At 35.5% G+C, this 17,520-nt stretch overlaps 1 protein-coding gene across 1 annotated transcript in view; it reads left to right on the forward strand.

Annotated features, from left to right (window-relative positions):
• TMEM131 (transmembrane protein 131) overlaps window positions 1-17,520 on the forward strand; it is a 93,011-nt gene that overhangs the window by 44,492 nt on the left and 30,999 nt on the right. The window contains exons 5-16 of the mRNA XM_038128597.1: window positions 1,945-2,068; window positions 2,962-3,078; window positions 3,964-4,086; window positions 4,750-4,830; window positions 7,457-7,607; window positions 7,791-7,847; window positions 8,729-8,790; window positions 13,867-13,975; window positions 15,804-15,912; window positions 16,637-16,790; window positions 16,892-17,062; window positions 17,330-17,440. Coding sequence (XP_037984525.1) covers window positions 1,945-2,068; window positions 2,962-3,078; window positions 3,964-4,086; window positions 4,750-4,830; window positions 7,457-7,607; window positions 7,791-7,847; window positions 8,729-8,790; window positions 13,867-13,975; window positions 15,804-15,912; window positions 16,637-16,790; window positions 16,892-17,062; window positions 17,330-17,440 — 1,369 coding nt within the window. The remainder of the gene's footprint in view (window positions 1-1,944; window positions 2,069-2,961; window positions 3,079-3,963; window positions 4,087-4,749; window positions 4,831-7,456; window positions 7,608-7,790; window positions 7,848-8,728; window positions 8,791-13,866; window positions 13,976-15,803; window positions 15,913-16,636; window positions 16,791-16,891; window positions 17,063-17,329; window positions 17,441-17,520) is intronic.

Below are 17,520 nucleotides of genomic sequence, written 5' to 3' on the forward strand. Positions count from 1 at the left end.
GGTATAGAAGCTTCTGCTTTTCTTAGTTACCAAGCAGATAAAATACTCAAGGCCATCTGTAGTGATGTCAGTGAAAGAGTGATTGAAGTAGTGCATTCATAATTCAGAGAGTGCTGGGTAACTCCCTATCAGCAGACACTTTTCTTGGTTGTGGATTTGCAGGTTTGTTTTTATGGTGGGATTTTTAGTGGAAGTGGGGGTAGAGATGAGGAAATTTGGAGGGCTGGCTCTCACTTGCATTCCTCTAATCTGATAAGCTTTTTCCTAGCAAAAGAACAGGTGCATAGGTTTACTGTTTAATTCCATTGATCAACAGTGTAGCAGTTACAGTAGTTAATGCAAAATGTCAGAGCTGATAAACAATTTCCTTTTCTGACATCCCCATGTATGCTAGCAAGAGATGAAAATATTTTCTGTTAGGGCTTAACCCGGATGTTTGGTTTTGTACAGGTTTTGAAAGGTGAGAGAAATTGTGGTCTTTGTCACTGGTGAAGTTAGAGAAGTCAAAATGAGTTTTTTTTTTTGACAGTGAAAGAAGGATCAAGAACATGTGTTTGCTGACAGAGACATGAAATTAGGTGAACTCAGCTAGCAAAGAGTTTTACAGTGGCAGACTGCAGATAGATTTTTGTTAGTGGTGATGTCATTTATTGATGGTTAATAATTATCTTTGAATTAATAATGTGGTCTTTAGCATCTGCTTCATACGTAGGAGGTTCTGTAACCACGATCAACTTTGTAAATTGTGGCACAGTGTGTTTATTGTCACTAAATTCTCCATTCAATGGAGCCTTTAATTTACAACAAAGTTACATTGCTTCATCTGTTGAAATATATCCCCCCCCCCCCCCCCCCCCGCCCCAAGCTGAAAAACTGTGACTGCAATAGCACATATTAATTTGGTCTGTTAAGGTTAATTGAAGATGGCAGAACAGCTGCCTGTTTCTGGTCATCATCACTGCAGGTAGTAATTCTTATCAGTAGTTTTGGTGTCCTTGCAGTGTTTGGAGCAAGTGACGTGGGAGAGAGTGCTGCATGGACTACATGTAGCCTGAAAATTAAGAGCTGTTTTGAATTCCAGAATTCAAAATGCAGCCAGTTTTAATCTGTGAACTGCATGCTTTATTAGTGCTTTGGTGCTGATACTTAAAATGTATGAGCTAAAAGGCATGAAAAAGATTCTGAAGGGACAGGAAAGTCTGAAAAATAATTTCTGAAACTGGAGCATCTATTGTCACCTCAGCTGTTGTAAGCAAAAAGAAACTAGCCAAAAGGTTGTGTGAAATAAATTTGTTAGCATGTCTTGTTACTGAAAAATTGAGCAGTTGTTTGACTGTGTGACTTCCATCTTTTAGGGTTCCTAAATTCTAGAATTTATCTTAAGTCTTTTTTTTTTTTCACTTAAGGTATTAATTCAAATACAGTATAGAAATAAAATAGTAGTTGCTGTACATATCTGCATACTTAATTCTGTAGAACTTATTATAAAATATAACACCAAAAAATTTCAGGGTTCTGGATAAGACTACTTATAATCTATCATGGAAAAAAATTTGCATTTAGACTTTTGGATAATGTGTGTTCTGTTTATTTTCAGTTGCTGTACACCCTGTCTTAAGATAGTTATTTAGAGGTTCTAGCATAAGAATAGAAATCTTTGCTTCTTTTCATTCTGTAGTAAAAATTTGACAATAGAATTTCATGAGCACGATGCAACATTAGGTTAACCTTCAGGAAAACTAAGCAATAAAATAATGGAAAATATGTTAACTAAGTAATTCCTATAGGCCCAAGATACAGACCTGAAAAAGTGTTAAATGCAAAGCTCTGTTGTCAGTGTTCATCGCTTTTATGCTCCTATCTGGTGTGATGGGAAAAAAGTCCAGTGCTTCATTGTCTAGATTTCTGACACTTCTTAAATATTTTCTCTCTTTATTTTGACAGGCCAGTTGGAATGCCAAAAATGGAAAAAGTTTACCTACATAACCCTAGCTCAGAAGAAACAATTACATTAGTATCAATATCTGCTACAACATCACATTTTCATGCATCGTTTTTCCAAAATAGGGTAAGTTTTTTTACTTTCTCAAAATTAGCTTTTTTTCCTTCTCTCAAATCTGAATGGAAACTTCTCTAAAAGAGTGACTTACTGCAATAATTACACACCTAGAAGTATTAAGATACTGCAGTTCTTCATCTCAGAGCAAATTTGAACTGAGCACAGAAACTCAAGGAGTCCTGACTATGTTGGAAACATATAATTGATGGTTTAACAGCAGATCTCCTTTGCTGCTGAAGTGAGTACATTTCCTCAGAGCACTTACAGAAACAGACAGTTCCTATAAATTTTCTGAATATTCTAAGTCACGTGAAGTGGCGTTAGTGTGCAGGAGTCACTCCAGTGTACTTAGAGCTGTAAGTAATTGTGATACAGGAACTTGCACGTTCAAAAGCATGTTGTCAGCAGGGTTAACTGCTAACCACATTGCTGTCAGATAGAGTCCTCTAGTTTCAGTTTTGCTTGCAGGGCCTGTGGCTTAGCAAGAGCCATGTAAATGTGAAAAAATTCAGAAAACCTATCTGTGCTACGCAACCTGTTGCATTTATGGAAGTCTTGTAGCAGTTGCATTTCTTCAGTGACCTTTGACCTGTCAGTTTAAAATATTTTTGTGATAAGCTAAACTCTAAATTCAGAAATCAGTGCAGAAATTCAATTAAATATGATCTTGCACTAGATAATAGTTCAATGATATTGCTATTTTTATTAGTTTGTTACACATTTCATTTGTTTGAAAGTTCTACTTTTTTTCTTTCCAAATCTGCAGTTGACTTTCTAATGTCAGTATTTCACAGAGGACACATGAGGATTTCTGCATCACAAAAACTATTGCTTATCTGCATGATGCAATTTATTCAGTAGTTTTGCTTATCCCTCTGCTTACTTGCTTTTATTTTTTCCAGAAAATTCTTCCAGGAGGAAATACGTCCTTCGATGTAGTTTTCCTCGCAAGAGTAGTGGGGAATGTAGAGAACACTTTATTTATTAACACTTCTAATCATGGGGTATTTACTTATCAGGTAAGAGAATTACACGCTTTTCAGAAAAGTGAAGTGTGAGTCAGGCAAAACAGTATCTATTATGGGATGCATAACCTTCCCAGGATACTTGCACAGTAATGGTGGGTTGTTGGTTTGGGTTTTTTTTTTCCATCAACTCAGTTGAAGATGTTTCCATCCCTGTTGTTTGTTGTAACACAGATGTACCATTGTAAGGATCAGTAGGGCAGTACTGTAAGCCAGATCAATGAAATTACATAGGATTTAAAATCCTCCCAATACCTTTTTGGCATGTGTTATTTTAGTGGCTCATTGTAGGGATCTAGCTCATCCTTTAGCTCTTTACTTATCTGATCCAGTGGCAAGACAATGTTATTCATTAAGCTGGCAAAAAATTACTCACCAGAGATTCAGAAAGATAATTCAGACAGATGAGAGAGACCGATAAGTGAAAAGTGAGAGAAATCCTCTTGTTGAAAGAATATAACTCTTACCATGACAATGTTTTGCAAACAAAAAAGCAACAAAAATGCTTCCCAGTATAGATAATTTCATTGATATGATTAAAGGAACATTTCATGGTTCATTAACCTGTAGCTGGTATCTATCTATGACATCTATGACATGTTCTAGAGTATCAGAAAAGAAGATGGTTTTTTTCACTGTCTATTTTTCAGTATATGTGTAAGTAAATACTAGAAATGAGGAATAGCCTTAAGCTGCAAACTAAACCAGTTTCTTTATTTCAGAACTTTAGTATGATACTGGTTTTAAAGGTTTAGTTATAAGTGTACTATAAATCTAATCAAAAAGACTTTATGGTGGATTGCTAAAATGGGTGGGCATGTTAGGCTCTGCAGCAATTACATACAGCTAGTTAAGTTTGTGTTTCTTTTCCTGAACCAGGTGTTTGGCATTGGAGTTCCGAACCCCTATCGATTGCGCCCATTTATTGGGGCACGAGTTCCTGTAAATAGCAGTTTCTCTCCTATAATAAATATCCACAACCCTCACAGTGAACCTTTGCAGGTGAGCATAAGAGAAAAATCATTAAATGCTTGTTTATGGTATTAAACTGAAATTTTGTTTATTTTGGTACTACTTAAAATTCTGTTTGAACTTTAGAGATATTTGAGGTTATGTATTTCACATTACAAGATTTTTTTTCTGTTCAAATGCAAATCAGTTCTAGACATTTTAGATTATAGTTGCAGGTCTCTTAATTTCCTAAATTGAGATTTTTCCAGTGAAATTTCAGTTTTTAAAATTCTTGTTATTACTGAAAAATAAAGATTTAAACTTCACTGGTAATTAGGAGGAACACTGAAGCAAACAAACAGATCTTTTAATCCAATGGTGCCTCTTCGCTTCATTCTGTCTGGTTTGCACAGCATACAGTGTTGTTTCAGTATACCCCAGTATGTAATCTTGGAAACTATTCTTATGTTTGGGCAGGATTGATGTCTTTAACCAAATTCTGATTCTGTTAAGTGATTTGCAAACCATAAAATGCTCTAGAAAGCACATAAAGTGCAGCACTAGCAAATGGCTACATCAGCATTGAAGTGAATTTGTGAGGTATTCCAGTGGTCATATGGACACTAACATATGCTATTGCCTATGATAATACCTAATAAGTAAACAGGACCCCTTTAAGACTGAGTGCTAACATTTTCCTGTTACCCACCTCAGGTGGTAGAAATGTATTCCAGTGGAGGTGATCTCCATTTAGAGCTTCCAACAGGTCAGCAGGGAGGTACAAGAAAGCTGTGGGTGAGTAGTCATGTCTTGCAGCATTCATTGTACTTGTTTGGGAGGTTTTATTTTGATATGAGTTTAGGCTTTGGGTTTGTTTTTTTTACTAACTTTGTGTCTTGTCATGTAATCGTTTAAAATACCCCCTTAAAATGGAAACAGTAACAGGGTCTGTTAATATTGTGCTAGTAGGAGTTGAATGAAAGGTTTAATTAGATTTGCCATATGCATTGAGCTCTGCTGTTTTGAAATGTAAAGAGCAAAATTATTCCCATTAGAATGAATTACACCTACCTGAGCTTTGAGCTTTCAGTCCTGGAGGCCTATGAGCTGGATCTAACCCACAGAAAAAAATATACATGTTTTTCTGTTTGGTTTATTGGTTAGGTTTTGGGGTTTGTTTTTTTTTTTGTAATTTGGCTTGTCTTTTTTGGTGGTGCTGGGTTTTTTTAAGTTAGAAAGTCCTTCCTGCAAATTACTGTGAATGAACAGATGGGTTGAAAAGGAAGCTAAACAAACTTAGGGAAGAAAAATCTATTATAGACTACTAAATAAAACAGCAGTGTGTGTAGCTGAAGTAAATCCATAGATCATGAGTCGAGAGTGGCTGGAAACTTGTGGAAAATACTCCTACATGCATGCCCTGCAGCTACTCCCTACTCATCATGTCTGCTGCTAGAAACAAGGTAGTGGATTGGATGGACTTGTGGTCTGGTTCATTAAACCTGGTTTGAAGTAACCCATACTGATATCTTAAAGTGAAATAAAATTTAGAAGCATCCTGAAGGTACAGTTCTTGGCTCCATGCTGTATGTCACACCATTGGTAATGTCCAGCTAGATACAAAACATATTTTCCTTTTCAGTTAGAATTTTTTTGATGACTGGTTTTTGGTCTAGGAGAGACTTTAGAGCCATTGGGCTCCTAAGTTTGTCTCTTGCTCAACTGTATCATTACAGTAATGTGACAGTTACATTTGTTTTAAGAGGGTATTTCCAAGTGAGTTACAAAGGACAATCACAGTTCTTAATTCTTATATTTTCTGGAGAAAGTCCATTAGAATGGCAGTATTTTAGTTTCAGGTACAAAAGTTGCAAGGAAATAAGCATTAACACAGATCACAACCTTTTACAAAAGGCAGTGGAAACAGATACCGAGGGTTAGATGTTCACATGAAAATAGATTTTAAAACATTAATGTCCTAATGTTTTGACACTGCTTTGGTCAAATTGCATTGCTTCTAAAGATAGCCCCTTACTGGTTGTCAGGAGAACTTGAGGGAGATGTTTTTCAGAGCATGAAGCTTTTTGGCTTCTCTTGGCCAGGTTGCCAGTTAAAGCAATGATGACTCAGATGTGAAAGCTTCCAGTGTCTGGCAAGGATTAATCCTCTTGTTTCCTCTATCCATCCATTTTCATACCGACTCATATGCATTTTCATATAACTAGTTATAACTAGTGGTATTTCAAAACAATAAGGCAGCTTTAAGAAATCAAACAAGTATGAGGAAACACACAGATACATCATTGTATTGGTTATGTGAAGAGCTGTACTGCAGTTAGTAAAAGCTTCAAAGCAGCAGAAATTACTTGATATATGGTGATGATACTTTGACATATGGATATACATAATTGTATAAAATTGTTCTGATGCCAAATGCTTGAATGATTGGATGGAGCAGTCTGCATATGCAGGAGTATTTTTTGATCTGACCAACTTTGGATCCCTACTTACACATATGGAAGAGTCAGATCACATCCTTTGATACATTAATGAATGGCTGCATTATGTTGGGTCTGTGAAAACAGAACTTGAAATCTTCTTACTTTGATATTCAACAGCTTTCAAAATATACATCTGCAGTCATTGTGCCTTAGAAAATTTCCAGTCAAGGTTTTCATCTTCTATTTAAAAACAAAAACCAAGCAACCAACCAAAAATCCAATCCTCAGACCTTCTGTAATGTGATGAGGAAGACAATCTGGTGTTAGTATTTCAGCTGTAGTGCTGAACTTAGTCCTGTGCTGCAGCAGTGTTCAGAAAATACTGAAAGAGATGTCTTTCAAACCCTGAATGCAGATTAGAACTGACAGAATAGGCATGGTACAGCAACTGAAATTAGTTTTTACTTTCTCCTGTAAGTTACATGGTGACTAATAAACGTGGAGTCCCACAAGCTTCTAGCTGAATGGAGTTAGGCACTGTTTTAGTTTGTGTTTAGCACTGAAAGTGTATGGCCAGTGTCTGCTTTGGAGAAAAAACACTTAGAGTATGCAAAGTGTTCGATATTACTGTCAACATTTTTTCTGAATATCTTTTGTTTATTGCCAGATTCTGCTAATGTAGTCTACTGTCTTTTTACCACAAATTGAATACATAAAACTTAGAATCATAGAATTGTTAACTTAATCAAATGGGACATTCTCTTGCATATACCTAGTTTTAATCAGTGTCATATTAGATTATTACCACTATCCTTTATAAATGTAATGGTAATTTTAGTTATATGAAGCCTATCTCTTCCTGATATGGTAGCTTCTTTTCTTAACACAATTATACTCAATGCTTGTATTGTAATTATTTGGTGTGACAGCTTTTTCTGTAATTACTGCGCTCTCATAGATGTGCTTTGATTATTTACCAGGAAATTCCTCCCTATGAAACAAAAGGAGTGATGAGAGCCAGCTTTTCTTCAAGAGAAGCAGATAATCATACAGCCTTCATTAGAATAAAAACAAATGCCTCAGACAGCACAGAAGTTATTATTCTGCCTGTTGAAGTAGAAGTTACAACAGGTTTGTGAAAGAGTGGTTGGAGTTTGGTTGATTTTTGAGCTTGTTTTGTGTTTTGATTGGGTTTTTTCAATTAATTAATTGAATAAATATTTATTCAATAAATTGAATAAATTCAATTAATTTTTTTAATTAATTAACTTCTAGTATGATAAGAAAATTGTAACCTTTATTTTTTTTTTTAAGCCCCAGGAATCTATTCATCAACAGAAATGCTAGATTTTGGTACACTACGAACACAAGGTAAACCAGTCTTCAGTTCTCAAAGTATTGATCAGGAATAGGGTGGGGAGGGGAAAGCCCAGTTACCTTTGTACTCTTCAGGGTTGCTTGTGGAACGATGCTTTTAAAAAGACAGATTACAACAGTGGGTCACAATAGTGCACAGATGCAAGAGTACTTGAGGTGTGTACAAGCAAGCAGTAGTTTGCGCACCAGGTTGTAAGTCTGCTGGTAAGGTTAATGTTACACAGTTGCAGGTGGATTAGTCTGAAAAGCATTTCAGTTCAATTAGTTTGTGAACATTGCTTCACTTCTAGGTAAATCTTAATAATTTTCAAACGGGAAAAGTGAAGGTGTGCAAACTTGATTGACTGTTTCATGATAGGATCTTTTTTAATTGCCTCTAACACATTTGGGCTTAACATTTTACATTAATATTGTTTAGTGATAAAAAAGTAGTAAAACTAGAGGTATTTCTTGAAACTGTGAGAGATTTATTACTGACAAAAAGCAGTATTTATCTTTGGTTCAACTAAAAAAAGATAGCTTCTGAAGAACTTTTCCATGCTACTTCTTTAACATGTAAAGATTTTCAAGTAAGAGTAGTTTCTTCTGAACATGGTACAACTGAAAAATTCATTGATTGTAGTATATTTAGCCTGTTCACTTCTTAATGTCTCAGAAATATGAGTGGTAAGCTGAAGCATATAATGCCTACTAATACACAAAAAGGTAGTTTTGTTGGGACTAGCTATTTTCACTGGCTGTTCTGTCATGTCAATATAACTTTTTAACACTGAACAGTGGAGGTATGTAAGAAACCAGTTAGTGTAAATGACTTTATATAAGATTCACATGTTAAAATAGCCTAACAGACAGGTGTGTTTTTTGTTCTTTTACAGATCTGCCAAAAATTTTAAATCTGCATTTATTAAATTCAGGAACAAAAGATGTGCCAATTACAGTAAGTTTGCTTTCTTTCAATTTGAAACTTTCTCCATGGATTTACTTTTTCTCATAAAAATTGATGATTCACAGGTTTACCATGTAGTTGTCAGAATTAGAAGCTAGGTGATGTGTGACTGAAAAATGTAACTTAATAGTAGAGCAAATAATATTTATGCATGTTAAATCAATTTTCGTCATAGTCTCCTTGAATGCTCTGAACAGCATTTTTAGGCTGTACCTGCAGTACCTGAACCTTTGGAAACTTTTATACTTGAGAACCGTAATTCATGTTCAGTGGGTGAGAGATTAAAACAGAGTCTGTAAGATTCTTTGTCCTCATCACATTTACACATCAGTATATAAAGTGGTTCCCCAACATAATTTTATAAGATAAGCCAAGAGTAGCTTTCAAGAGCTGCCTGTAAAATTACCCTTTTTTTTCTCGAGCTTATTTGCTTTGTTGCTTGAAATAACAAAAGAACCCAAACACTCAAGGGCCCTTTGCTGTAAGACCACTGGAGCTGAACCTGAAGTGCAGAATTCTGGCATTTGGATTTTCTACTTTCTGTTTCTACTTCAGAATTTTGGCACTAGTCTGGTAGTCTGCCTTTGTTCATTTATATGTTTTTCCTGTGTGATTTTTCTCATTGCCCACTATTTTTCTCACTTCTTCCTTCTTCCCTTCCTGTCTTCCTTCTTCTCCAGATTTAGTTGTGTAGCTAGCTATACCTTGTCCCAATGCACTTCGAAAAGTGTTGAAGTGTTGAAAAGGAACCAGAGGAGCCAAAAGAATGACTGAAGGATTGGCAAAGGTTCCTTACTGAGATCTTGGAGAGCATCTCTGTGTTTATAAAGCTTGAAACTGTAACTATGAGGAACAGTGTTTTAATAGTAGAGATCTAGCAAAATCTTAGGATACTGGAAACTGAGGCTAGATGAATTTAAATAGAAACGGGAAACGTTTTATTGATGAAGATAAGTTTTCACAGTGACAATAGACCACTGCAGAGCTTGCTAAGCTGTTATTCACTAATAATTTTCAAGACAAGAGAAACTTACAGTATACTGCAAAAAGATTTTATTTCATTGAGGTCCTGATGCTTATTGCAACAATGAGGTCAGGTGATCCTATAGGAATCATGGCTTTATAAGCTATGGCACAACTTCCATAGAGAGTTTTAAAAACCAAAAAGACCTGTATAGGTATATGATTTTTGCATTGAGAGGGTTGGTAGATTCAATAAATAATTTTCCAGCTATATTTGCAAGTTTGTCTTCTTAGATTTGACAATTTGCTTGTTGGTTGGGGTTTTTAAAAATTTTTTTAAAGTGTGTAATATGCTTGCTCTGTACAATGCAAATAACCATATTTTCAGACCATCAGTATCACTTCTAATACCTGGTTATGTAGTGCCTAATTCATACTCCTCCATTTGAAAAAAGACCCAAGCCCATCCATTTTTTTAAGCTATAGTCTTTGGACTATGGGCTGTAAACCATAAATACCAATCTAATGGAAGGCTGTTACTTCATAACCTTTATACATGTCATGACAAAACTTTTCCAGAGAAATTTTTTTACTGTGTATCAAAGCAGTTGATTTGGTATTTTTAAAGCCTTTGGGCTTCACTTTTGCAAGGAAAAAGCTAACACACAGGTCCAGACATGATGTGTTTTTCAGTGCATCGCATGGCACATCAAGTCCATTGTTCTTTTCATTAAGGGACAGCTCTCTTGGGAAGTTTGTAACCTTTCTAGCTTTGGAAGCATTATGTGAATTTCTACTGCTGTGCCAATCAATGAATTTCAAAGTGGAAAGCAAGACTAAAGAATTTCACCAAGAAGGGACTTGGTGAATAGCTTACTTCTAGGAAAGCTTGACAAATAGACTTCTGACCATTTAGAGCTAGTTTAAAAGTAGTGAGACAGACTGTGTGACAAATTTCATCTTAATGTCAGAAGAAAAGGCCAAGGCTATATTTAGCATATGCTTAAGCTGGGTGCTGGAGGAGCTAAATATCTTCAGGTCATCAGTGTGTGAGAAACTGCTAATACTGTTGCCAGACATGTGGTTGTTCTGCCTTCAAGTACTTAGTCATGCTATGGTCCATCAAATTGGTTGAGAAAGATAAAAGTATGCAAATAGTTTTCAAGTTTTAAAACTGCTTATAATATCTCCCTAATTTTGTAGGGTTTGTTCCATTATTAAGGATATAATGCTTATTTCGTGACTGGATAAACTAGTCATGCTGCAACAATTAAGCCATTCTGTCAAAAATCTGGTGAATGTAGATTGTTGAGCACTGTTTTATCCCTTCTCTATAATGAAAATTTGGTGTTTCCTTAAAGCACTTTAAGCCTGTTTGACTGCTAAAAGCAAAGGGATACCTTAAAACTTGAGGTCCTGATCATATTTGATGCATGAAGAGCCAGGAACTTCAGGACAGCCTTAGTGAAGCTTAATTGTATCAATTTGAAAACAAAAGTGTTTGTGTGAGAAAGTATTAAGTTCTGTCCCAACTTTAGAATAGGGGTTAATTTCTCTTAGCAATCTGCAAGAAGTAGTTTGCGTCTGTGTTATGTTTTCATCTTCACATTTGGGTGCATGCATCTCAAAATTATCAAGGATTACAGTTTAGTAGTAGTTTGTTCCATATTCTGGATGATTCTTTATGGAGAAAGTGAACTTTAATTAGTTAGATGTTTCTCTGTTTAAATACAAGGCCAAGAAATTTCTGACAGTTGGGTCTGTAAAAGAGAATAAAACAGTTCAGAGGTGGTTCTGACACTTATGGAACCAGCCTTAGTCTGCTACCTGTAGCCACAGGGTTTTTTTGTCTATGCTAGGTGGCCAAGACATAACTAGGTTCAGGAGCCTTCTGACTGGTAAACTGTAAAGATGAACATGAGCCAGTCTTCCAACCTATACTCTTTAGTGTATTAGAATACATGTAGCCCAAGAGTCCTTAAACCTTCAAAGTCTTTCTCAAGAACTCCTGCAAAACACAACGTTTTAGCCCCTCTTTGTGTCCTTTAGTACATTTAAGATCTTAATTTTTAAGATCTTAATTAAGATCTTTTCATTTAAGATCTTAGTTTTTCTTTTAGTTATGCTAAATATTGAATGTGTCTTCACAGAGCAGGGTCAGGAGTCTTGAGTGGGTCATTCTGTGGGAGAGCCTTGTGTTACTGCATCATGTCTATTTAAAATTATTCTTCTCTACAAAAGCTGCTGTTAGGAATTTTTCTGCTAAAATTGGTGGTATTACATTCTTGATGGAACTTGTTGATGACTTTTAATGCATATTTCAGGACAGGCTTTACTTGAGATTTATTTGAAATAGGTTGAAATTTGAGGAAAGTGACATTGAAAGGATACTTAAGGATTTTTTTTTCCCTAGTTGTCTTAATTTTGTATTTCCCTTTGTAGCATGTAATCAAGCAACAAATGGGAAATGTGCATTATGTAGTTCAGAAATTTTCAGCAAAGCAGTGTAAATTCCTTCCTTAACTAAATTCGCCAGCTGTAAACATTTTGAGTAAATACATGTAGGTTTGTTGCACTTGTGGTTTAAGAGATGCACCTCTGAAACCTGACATTTTTCTGGTAACAGGCTGTCCTTTTGAATATTTCCAGTTTGATTTACTAAATGAAATCAGCATTATTTCAAACCAGTAATTAAAGAAAGCATTTTGCTTAAAAAGAGCCTCTAAAAATATTTATTGTCTCTGTCATCCAGAAGTTGTGAACTTATCACAGCTCTGATTTTATCTGCTTTAGGAGGGTTTGGGTTTTTTTTTAAAGATGTGTCAAGATTTTAGTTTTGTAGTGTGGACCTCATTAGAAGAAAACTGAGATAGTTGTTAGTGGACTTATGAAGAGAAATACCAAATATCTGCACGCCATTTATGCAGATATGGTGGTGGACAAAGGTCAGTGCTATCAATCCAAAATACAAAACTTCTGGTTCAGTTAACGGAGATTATTCATTAGCTGCGGGAGTAGTGCTGCTTGTTCCCACTAAGGATCATGTGGTCTGCAGAACTAAGTTATTTATGCACCCTTTTATGGCTTTAATTTACAATCAAGGACAGCTTGGCTTGGAAGAACTGTAATTGGTTTGTACCACTAGCTATCTGCCTTCCTCCCTGACCAAAAAAGGCTCAGCTGCTTATTAAACAGGTGCTAAACCTCTGCAGCCCAGCAGAAGGTAAGGCAGCACTCATTTCAGTTTTCTTGATTCAGCATCCTGTGGTTTGCTGTGGCTTAACAGCTGCTACGTGAGCAGCTGAGCTGTTCTTAAAGCAGGAGAAGACAGCTGGGGAGGAAGACTCATGGCAGCCATCCTAATTTTAAGCAAAACAAGAATAAGAACATTTAAATGCTTCATGCCCAGCTTCTCCATGGAATCTAGGCAGAGAGTTTGCTAGCAATCTTTGTAGAGTCTTCAGATAACATGGAATCCTATCCTGCTGCATAGTAATGAGTACCTCTACCAACCAGCTCTGGCTATTAACTGACACAATAGCTCTTCCAGTGATACCCATTTACCTTTTCCCTTTAGTTTAAAACAGTAAATCCTCAGATGTGAAAGGGGACACTTGTTAAGTGTTAGTGTAGAACGAGTGTCATCACAGATCTACAAACCGTTTCTCTATACACTCAGTTATTTTTTTCTCCACAGACTTAGCATGGGATTAGAGACAAGGGAGATGTCTGTATCCTCTCTGGTAGTTGCTTTGTTAGTGAGCGTACCAGAAACAAATAGCCTAGCTATTGTAGCCCTGAAGCATTAAGCATAAAAATTAAATCTTAATTTAAATAAAGGTTTGTTTTCTATTTTATTAATACGTTTCTGGCCGTATTGCCACATCCCCAAGGAGAACTCACTGTTTCCTACTTTCCCGTGTATTGACTGAGTAATTTGTAGGACCTGAAAAAAATTCTAAAACCACTTGTAATGCTGCTTTCTTATAGGAAAGATAGACCTGCAAGAGCTAGACCAAAAGTTGTTGCAGTTTTATCACTGTGAAAGGTTTCACAGCATGTTAGCAATGATACATTTACAAATGCTTCATATTTTGTTTGCAGAGTGTTAGACCTACACCACAGAACGAAGCGATAACAGTATATTTCAAGCCCGTTACGTTAAAAGCCTCTGAAAGTAAATATACCAAAGTTGCAAGCATTAGCTTTGATGGTAAGTACTGCTCCTCTCTTCTTAGAACTTGTCAAGTGCTTCTGAAAACTTAGTGAAGTTTCATTGATTATTTTCACTCTCTTAACAAAACATTGCTTATAATTTTGAGAAAAAAATGGGATTTTCCTGAAAAGGCTTACAGTTCTTCTGAACTTCAGTTATTTCTGAAAGGATTCTTTGTTTATGATCAACAAGTATCTTAGACTGGTAACTACAGTTAAGAAGAGAAGGTATTCTTAATTTTTCTACTAAACATAGCTGTATTCTTATGTTAGGGTGATGGTTATTTAAATGTATTCTTGTTTTAAGCAGACATTTGTTTTTGAGAAATCCTAATAAACAAGGTAACAAGTACAAGTTACTCCTGGGGAAATTTCAATTACACACAAGAAGAAAATTTTTCACAATTAAAACAATCAGCCATTGAAATAATCTCCACAAGAAGGAGTGATTGTGGAGTATTGGGCACTTAAGATCAATCTGGCCAGGGTGCTGAGACATCTTGTTTAAACTGTACTTCTGCCAGGAAAGGTTGGACTGAGTGGTCCTTGAGGTCCCCTTCAACCTGGTATTCTGTGATTTTTCTCCTATGTAGTGTGACTTTAAATACTAGGCTGACATTTTGTAGAAAGGCCCCTCTGTTTTTATGGAGATTTTAATCAACTGTTAGAATGGTGGTGACTACTCAGATGTTACTGCTTTAAGATACTAGTTGGTGCTGTAAGTCTTTCTGACTGGATTGCTTAAAAATGAAATCTTATGCATGCAATAGTTGTGGTAGACATAATTTTAGAAGTTGCATGGAAAAAGAGGAAGTAATTGATTTTTATTATCATTTATGGATTAGCACTTTAGAAATTTAATAGCTCATAGTTTCTAAAACAAGTGAAGTACATTTTAGCTTATAAATTCTAAAAGAGATTAATTCTGTCAACGTGAGGTGATTATACATTCAGATTTTGAAGCTGGTGGGAATTGTTACATGAGGACCTACTGGCTAACATATGGTGCATCTTAGGAGGAATAGTGGTTCCTGGGAAAAATACCCAGTTAAGCCGCTTAATGTGTTTAAGGAATTGACTTGATGAATTCTTATCAGTGAAGCAGACAGCCCTAAATATATACAATTTCAGCTGTCCTAATTACATGCAGGGGCTTTAGGGGCTTGGTGGCTTCCCTTAATTAGTATTTGAATACCTTGATTTTTTTTAATTTTTTTTTTTTGGCACTACTTCTACCAGGCCAACATTGCTTGTTCTGTGATCTTGGAGCAGATCTGTGAGCATCTCTCTTGGTGCTTGTGTAGTTTGAGTTCTTACATGGATTCTACTTATCTTTTTGCAACATTTAGCTTGTCTTTCATTTCTTCATTGTTTACATTTCTGGCCCAAAGATCCTCTCAACTGCTAGTTCTAAGGGAGGGGCCCAGCAATCTCAGGCTTCTGTTCTGTTAGGGCAGGGATAGTTTTATTCCATATTCTTAGTGGAGACTTCAATTCATCTGGATCCAAATTATCCTCTGGACATGTTCAAGTTATTTATATGACAACAACAATCAGGCTTCCCTATTGTAGAAAAGCTTAGTAAATCAGGCAGGTCACCTAACTGGTGTTAAATGGGAAGATTTCAGAATTGAGATCTCTTGTTTCATAGACTTTACACCGTGTTAGTTTGGTTATTGAAATTCCCTTAAACTCCACTTTTTTCCCTCCACGATAATTAATTTCTGGGCTAGCTCTGTGGTTTTATTCTTCCATTCATTTTAGTATAACTTAATGGATCAATTTTTGTCAGCTTTAACAAACTTCTTATATTCTTGCGTGTGCAGCATCAAAAGCAAAAAGATCATCACAGTCTTCTGGGAAAATAACTGTTAAAGCAAAAGAGAAGAGCTATTCCAAACTTGAAATACCGTATCAAGCAGAAGTGTTGGATGGGTAAGCCTCCAGTAACTGAACATAGTTCAAAAACTAAATACTCTAAATTGGAGAGGAATATTCCTGTTTGTAAACAAATGGATGAGGTAGTCTCAGCCATTAATAAGTTGGTTTCAAGACTTGTGTTAAAATTTGCCTCAGTGAGTTGTTTTTCAGAGCAGCTGAAGACTGCAGATGAGACATTTTAAAAACGTAGTATTGGAAATATTTGCTTTTGCATTCGCTGTTCTATTGGTATATGAAGTAAAGGTAGAGAAAGTACTTTTGGTTTTAAGCAAAGTTTTAGAAGAACACTCTGTTTCCTTGGGTTTTGTTACTTATTTACAAAGTATGACTAAGTTGACTTCAAAAGCATTTTGAATGAGGTGCTATTTTATCAACAGAACTGGCAGACTATTTTAATGGCCAACAAACTAAACCTTACCTTATCAGAATTTTTGTGCTGCAGACACATGATTTGGCTAATAAAAAATACACATGATTTGCAAATTTTTGTAATACTTCAACGCTTCCTTTTAGCCCTCCTATTATTCTCAGTTACAAGTTTTCTTATCTTACTTGAATTACTTTGTTATTGATGTCCCTGTAGTGATGATAATATAGTTTCAGCATGCAGTGGGGTGTGTACCTTTTTAGCTGTTTGAAACAATGAATTCTTTTCTTTGTGTAAGGAAAACACTTTGAGGAAAATCTTTATTTTATTTACTCTGTTTTCTTTTAATAGTTATTTAGGATTTGATCATGCTGCCACACTCTTTCACATCCGTGACAGTGCTGCTGATTCTGTGGAAAGACTGATCTATCTAACAAATACGTTCAGTTTTGCAGTCCTTATACATGATGTTGTGTTACCAGAAGAAGCAAAACCAATGTTTAAAGTAAGTCCCATTTCAGTGAATGCTTTTACGTATTAGTAAATGCTTAAATGTGATGCACTTTGTTCAGTTGTAACCTTGGTCTTCATTGTTCACTGATCTAGGTCCAGAACTTCAGTAAACCAGTCTTAATTCCACCCAATGAATCAAGATATATTTTTACGCTTCATTTTATGCCTTCCACATCATCTGTTCACATAGATAATAATATCCTACTTATCACCAATGCTTCTAAATTTCACCTACCTGTCCGAGCATACACAGGATTTCTAGATGTAAGTATTTTCCTTTTTTTTGGCAACTTCTGTCTAATTAGAGGCAGACTTCATAGGACTCCTTAATTCCTTATTCTACTTTGGTGTCTGTTGGAAAATTCTTTTTTGTTCCCTTTAAGTCTTTAGTCTTACAGTTTATTAATGTAGAATTTTGAGATGGTCATGGTAGTGTTGTATTACCATTATTAATATGATTTTTAATGAGCTTAGAGTTTGAGCACACTTTATATTTTGCTTAGGCTAAAATACTTTTATCAATCTTTCTAGTACTTTGTACTGTCTCCAAAAAGTGAGGAGCGATTTATAGATTTTGGCATATTGAGTGCAACAGAAGCTACCAGCATTTTATTTGCAGTCATCAACAGCAATCCAATAGAGGTAAGGATGCATTTATTTTTAGTTTATCTTTTAAAAAATTTACATTAGTGTTGTTACTGAAAAGAGTACCTTTTGTTCTT

This window comes from Motacilla alba, chromosome 1, assembly GCF_015832195.1.
Source record: "Motacilla alba alba isolate MOTALB_02 chromosome 1, Motacilla_alba_V1.0_pri, whole genome shotgun sequence".
Lineage (NCBI taxonomy): Eukaryota > Metazoa > Chordata > Aves > Passeriformes > Motacillidae > Motacilla > Motacilla alba.